The sequence below is a fragment of the Myotis brandtii genome, unplaced genomic scaffold (genome assembly GCF_000412655.1).
Source record: "Myotis brandtii unplaced genomic scaffold, ASM41265v1 scaffold274, whole genome shotgun sequence".
NCBI lineage: Eukaryota > Metazoa > Chordata > Mammalia > Chiroptera > Vespertilionidae > Myotis > Myotis brandtii.
In genome coordinates, this window is record NW_005360425.1 from 5,156,317 (window position 1) to 5,162,883 (window position 6,567).

General features: G+C 39.3%; 1 protein-coding gene across 2 annotated transcripts in view; it reads left to right on the forward strand.

Moving 5' to 3' along the window:
- Positions 1–6,567, forward strand: part of ZMPSTE24 (zinc metallopeptidase STE24) — a 46,647-nt gene that overhangs the window by 3,177 nt on the left and 36,903 nt on the right. For both annotated transcript variants that reach the window (XM_005868657.2, XM_014541598.1), the window contains exon 3: positions 3,375–3,461. In XM_005868657.2, coding sequence (XP_005868719.1) covers positions 3,375–3,461 — 87 coding nt within the window. The remainder of the gene's footprint in view (positions 1–3,374; positions 3,462–6,567) is intronic.

Sequence of the window (6,567 nt, forward strand, 5' to 3'; positions counted from 1 at the left end):
GTGGTAGAAAGTATAAGCATTATTCACTTTTTATGGCTGAGAAAGTGAAGGCTCAGAGAAATTAAATGACTTGCCCATTTAATGGCTAAGTAACGCTAGTAAATGGGAGAATGGGTTTCAAACGCTGCTCTTCTGAGTCTTTAAAATTACATTGAAGAAACCATTCTTGAAACTCTAGGGACTACAACATGAATGTGCTATTTCTCCTTGGGGAATTAGCAGCTACATTTGCCATGAGATAGGGAGCATTTTGTGTTACTTTGAAATCCTGTTCTGTTTGAAAACAAGTTCATTAATTCCTGTTTTGTGTTGATTAAAATCAATAGGCTTATATGCTTTAGTACAAAGATTAGCTTAGACTCTTTTTCTTGCCTTGGTATTTTTTACCTGAGGGAACATAAGCAGAGGCCTTGTGTACCCACAGGTGCCACTGTTCACACATAGGTGACAGCCCCCAGCGAGGAAATGTCCAGCCTCTCTGAGACACTCCTCACATCTCATAGATGTCAGTAAGGAGCCCTCTCAAGAATGGAATGGCTGAGGAGTAGCGTAGGGCAGAGTAGAAAAGTTCAAATTGTTGCTTCTTTAATTTCTGTGTGTTTTGGGGTGAGTAGTTTAGCCTCTTTGAGCCTCATTTTCCTCCTCCTTAAGATGAGAAGTAGATAGATATTAAACCATGTTACATGTGGTTTATGGCAAGGACTAGTAAGATAATGTAAATGAAGCACTTAGTACAGTGCTTCACACAGCAATTACTTAGTCATTGGGTTTCTTTAGGCAAATTACTTCAACCTCTCTGAGTTTCAGTTGCCTGGTTTGTAAAACAGAGATGACTGTGCTCTTGCCCTGCCTGCTTTCAAAACTTCAGTGAAATAATTATAAAAGCACTGGACTTATTATTGCTGAGATCATTAGTTCTTTTTATAGGATATCCCAGGAGCATGCTCAGGGAGAGTATCAGTATAGAGAAAGTTTACTGTTCACTGTACTTTGTTTTTCATTCCACAGAGTATACTAAACAAGGTTGCAACAGCAGTACCCAAATGCATTCATAGATGCACTCAAAGTTCATATTAAAGCTACCCTTGGTACTTACTGAAAAGCTGGACTTTTAATTACAGTGGGGCCTTGACTTACGAGTTTAGTTCATTCCGTGACGGAGCTCGTAACTCAAATTACTCGTATGTCAAATCAAGAAGTGAACGAGTGAGACCCGTGATGCTGGGCTGATGTTGTGGCGTTCACTGTGACGTTCTCTGCGCCAACTAGCGGTGGGGTATCTGAAGCTGGCTCGTAACCCGAATTTTAGCTCGTAACTCAAAACAAAAAATCGGTTTAGAGACAGCTTGTATCTCGAAAAACTCGTTAGTCGGGACACTCGTAAGTCAAGGCCCCACTGTATAAGTGTTTCAGCCCTTCACCAAAGGCATTATAAATCCTTAATTCTGTATTATTTATTAGTATTGAAAATAGGATGAAAGAAATGCCATCCCAAGTCCATTAATTCAACAAGTGGAACATATACCATGCATTGATGCCAAAGCATGTCTTTTGGGAAAATAGGGTTTACACCTATGATTGAGTTAGTTATTGTAAAGTGGAAATAGCTGGACATAGAGCTAAGGGAGCCTTTAAAAGCAATTTATTAAAACAGTGTTTTTCAAATTTGGGTGTACATCAGATTTATCTGGAGACTGCTGGGCCCCATTTCCAGTTTCTGATTCAGTAGTTCTGGGGTAGAGCCGAGAATTTGCATTTCTAACATATTCCCAGGTGATGCTACTGTCCAGAGATCATATTTGAGATCCCTGGTATTAAACCAACCCAGTATACTTGTAAAAACCTAAAAGATGGATGGGATCAACTGTGAGTGAGATTGTGGGGAGACAGGAACACTCAGGTAATGCTGATGGGAGCATAATTTGGTATAAATACTTTAGAAAACAGCTGATAATACTGAATAAAGTTAAAACTCACCAAGGATGGATCTAAAAAAATGTAGAGTGTAAAAGGCAGGTTGTATCGCATGATGTCATTTATATACATTCTTAAAAAGCATGTATAAACCATGATATTATTTATGGATTCATAGATAAAAATGCAAAGTAGATTGGGAGGATACCCATAAACTATATTATAGTGCCTCAAACCCTCAAAGCACAAGGAACTGGTGAGATATTGTGCTTCTAACCAAAAAGTGTGATCGATCATTGTACTCCTGAGACTCCACAGAAAGAAACAATAAATTGATGCCTCTTGACCAACTTGTATCTGTTGTGGGAAATCGTGTTTCTTCAGCATGTATTCTCAGATTTTAAGAGCTTCCTCACTCAAATGTCCAAGTGATTTAGTGAATATCTGTATTCACTTTATCTGCCCAAGACAAAGGGTGTGCTGAGAAAGGGGCCTCCTGTGAAACCCTGACTCCTACCTCAGGATTCACCTTCTTACCTGTAGAAGGTACAGAGATTCCATTCTGTCCCAATTTGATAAGTGGACAGGACTCTCCACTTATACCAATACTAATACTTTGTCCTGGCTGAAGAGGTGGGGTTTTTTTTTGGTGTGTGTGTGTGTTTTTTTGTTGTTGTTTTTTTTAGGAAAAGCCAGTTATGGAGTCATAAAGCCTGGTTCAATCCATTTCTGTCACTCAGTAGCAGTGGGATTTTGGACAATTGCTTAGCCATTCTAAGCTTGTTTCCTGATTCAGAAAGCCTTTGTTAAGGTCTTGGCAAAAGTTTGTGTTTTTTTTTTTAACATATTTTTATTGATTTCAGAGAGGAAAGGAGAGGGAGAGAGAGATAGAAACATCAGCAATGAGAGAGAGAATCATTGATCAGCTGCCTCCTGCATGCCCCATACTGGGGATCGAGCCCGCAACCCAGGCATGTGCCCTTGACCAGAATCGAACCTGGGACCCTTCAGTCCGCAGGCCAACACTCTATCCACTGAGCCAAACCAGCTAGGGCTTCTTTTTCTTTAAACAGCTTTATTGAGATACTAGAGACCCGATGCATGAAATTCGTGCAAGAGTAGACCTTTGCAGCCATGGCGGCTGCCTAGATCCCTCCCTCGCAGCCCCAGTGGCTGCCTGGATCCCTCCCTCACAGCCATGTCCGGAAAAACGTCCGGTAGGACGTCCAGTCTAATTAGCATATTATACTTTTATTATTATAGATAATTCGCATATTACACAATTCACCCATATAAAATGTACAGGCAAATACCTTTTAACAGTCTAAATTTAGTATCTCAATTGGTTTATATTCATCTAAATGCGTATTTTATCCTAAATAAGACAGGTCATTGTTTCTCTATACCATGATGGTTTCTAGTACTGCTCAAATGTGAGCAAGGTATGCTTTGTTTTATAGCTTATTCTTCTCTTTGGAGGAATCCCTTATCTCTGGAGACTTTCTGGACGATTTTGTGGCTATGCTGGCTTTGGACCAGAATATGAGGTATGTACATCCTTTTCTTAGCTTCCGTGGCTCTGAAATGATACCTGTCCTTTGCACATTTTGTAGGTGAACCACTCATTTAATCTCAGACACAAGGGAGCTGAGTAATGTAGTCTCTGGTTAGGCAGCTGCTTCTCAGGAACAACTCAGCAATGAATGGGAAAGCATGTGTTTTGTTGAACCCACACTAAGCAGGTACTCAGTGCCACATAACTTAGCAGATACTTCAGACAAAGACAGAGTGTGTATCTCTTACAGTCTCCATTGAGCTGCTTGGTTTGTCTACCCACTCTTCCAGGAACTCCAGTTGAAGGCAAAGCCTTAAACCTGAGATTGCCTGCCTGTAAGGATGTTGAGACACTGCTTCCTGACTTTTCCTTAGAAATTTCCAAGTCTATTCCCTCTTTCCTGGTTCCTTTTTAAAATGATGGGTCTCTTCTACATATATAGGGACCTTGGGCTTTAATTCAGCTCATCTTATGTCCCTTTTCTAAAGCAGCCAAATTCTTTTAAGGTCCCTTCTTTTTAAATGTATTTTTATTGATTTCAGGAAGAAAGGGAGAGGGAGATAGAAACATCAGTGATGAGAGAGAATCACTGATTGGCTGCCTCTTGCAGGCCCCCCTCTGGGAATTGAGCCCACAACCCTGGCATGTGCCTTGACCAGAATCCAGCCACGATCTCCCAGTTCATAGGTCAATGCTCAACCACTGAACCACACTGGCTGGGCTATTTTATTTTCTATATAAAGGCACTTACCACTATTGCAGTATTATAATTGTGAGCACATGAAAGTTTATTTTTTTGTTTTTATTTATTAATTATTGTATTTATTTGTTTTACAATTGTAAACCTACTTTTGCCACCCTCTGTATTCTTCATTGCTATGTCACTAGTGCCTAGAAAATGCCAGTCACAGAGTAGGTACTCCATAAATATTTGTTGAATGAATGAACACACTCTATATACATATTCTAATATATTATTTTTGGGTTTAACATCTTTTGGAGATCTCTTCCTGTTCTTATATACAGATCTTTGTTCTGGGTGTGTGGGTGTGGGTATTTTTTTAAATTTTAATCTTCACCGGAGGATATACTTTTACTGATTTAAAAGAGAGAGAGAGAGAAAGAGAGAGAAACATTGATCGGTCACTTCCCACACTTGCCTCAAATGGGGATGGAACCTCTGGGCCACCCCTCTGGTGATCTGTTCTCTGTAATGGCTGTGGTATTGGTTGTCCATTCTTTGCACAGTTCTGATATACACAAATTTCAGTTACACAGTTTAGTTAAATAACACCAGTACCTTAAAAACATGGTTCAGATTTCAGTTACCATAGTATATTATATGAGTAATCACATAAAGTACAAACTTCCTTGCTAGCTCTTTAGTCCACAGGTCACTTGCAAATAACAGATTCTCATTGTCATCAGTGACAAATCACCTCCCTTTTTCCAAAGTATGTCAGTGATTGGTCATTGCACATCTGTTATCAATTATTCTAAGTATGCATTGTGTTGCCTCCTGACATTTTAAAAAAATGGATATATATCCACTTAACATTTTTTTTAATGGATAATTGAAAAGGAATTGGCCAACAAAGATAAAAGTGTAGCAAAGAAATGAAAAATGATAACACAGAAGTGAAGTTCAAATCTGACATACGGGGAGTTATAGAAGAAATAGCTGGCCCTGGGAATGCTGCCTCTGCTACCATTAGACAGATTTAGATCTGCAGCCAGAAGAACTTAGTGAAGGTGACCTTACTGGTATAAATGAGGAAAGTGGTTTGACAAAAAGGATTATGTCCCAGACTTAGTGTGATTGGCAAAAAGCTGCCACGTTAAAAGGCCTCAGTGATATTTTATGACACTGAAAGCTCAAATGGTAAAATGTTAAAATGTTCGAAGCTGATGTAAACTTTGAGAGGAGTATAACAATTTATCAAGACAGAGAAAAAGTGCCATTTCCATACTGTAAGTTACACAACAAGAAGGCGAGCATTGTTCAAACTACTCTTAAGTTTTTTACAAAGAAATAAAACACTAATTCTTTTTTTAATGTTTTTATTGATTTTTTTTTTTTAGAGAGAGAGGGATAAAGAGATAGAAACATTGATCAGCTGCCTCCTACACACCCCCTGCAGTGGATCGAGCCCGAAACCCCAGCATGTGCCCTGACCGGGAATCAAACCGGTGACCTCTTGGTTCATGGGTTGCTGCTCAACCACTGAGTCACTCTGGCCAGGCAAACACTAATTCTTAATGTTTCTAATGGTTTCGGTTATAGTATACTAGCCCGGCCATTGTGCCTCAGTGGTTAAGCATTGACCTATGAATCAGGAGATCATGGTTCAATTCCGGAACTGGCCACATGCCTGAGTTGCCGGCTTGATCCCCAGTAGGGGGCATGAAGGAAGCAGCCAATCAATGATTCTCATCATTGATGTTTCTATCTCTCTCTCTCTCTCTCCCTCTCCCTTCCTCTCTGAAATCAATAAAAATACAATTTAAATAAATAATAGTATACTAAATAAATATTAGTTTGATTATTTTTTCATATCCTTACATATTTAGAACTGACAGTATGAGATAGCCAAAAATTATAAAGCTCAAAACAATCATCATTTTTTATATTAATTATTAAGATTTGTTGATAAACTAAAGAGAATGGGGGCTGTTTCAGAAGATTATAGACAAGCAAATGTCTTGTTTTACAAATCTTTTTTTAAAATTCTTTATTGTTAAAAGTTTTACATAAGTCTCCTTTTTCCCCCATTGACCTCTTCCCTCCTGCTCCCACCCCCAGCACATGCCCCCATCACCCTATTGTCTGTGTCCATTGGTCATGCTCATATGCATGGATACAAGTCCTTTGGTTGATCTCATACCCCACACCCCCACCCTCTCCTGCCTTCCCTCTAAGGTTTGACAGTCTGTTCGATGCCTCTGTGTCTCTATCTATTTTTATTCATCAGTTTATGTTGTTCCTTATATTCTACAAATGAGTGAGATCATGTGATATTTATCTTTCCCCGACTGGCTTATTTCGCTTAGCATAATGCTCTCCAGCTCCATCCATGCTGTTGCAAATGGTAAGAGTT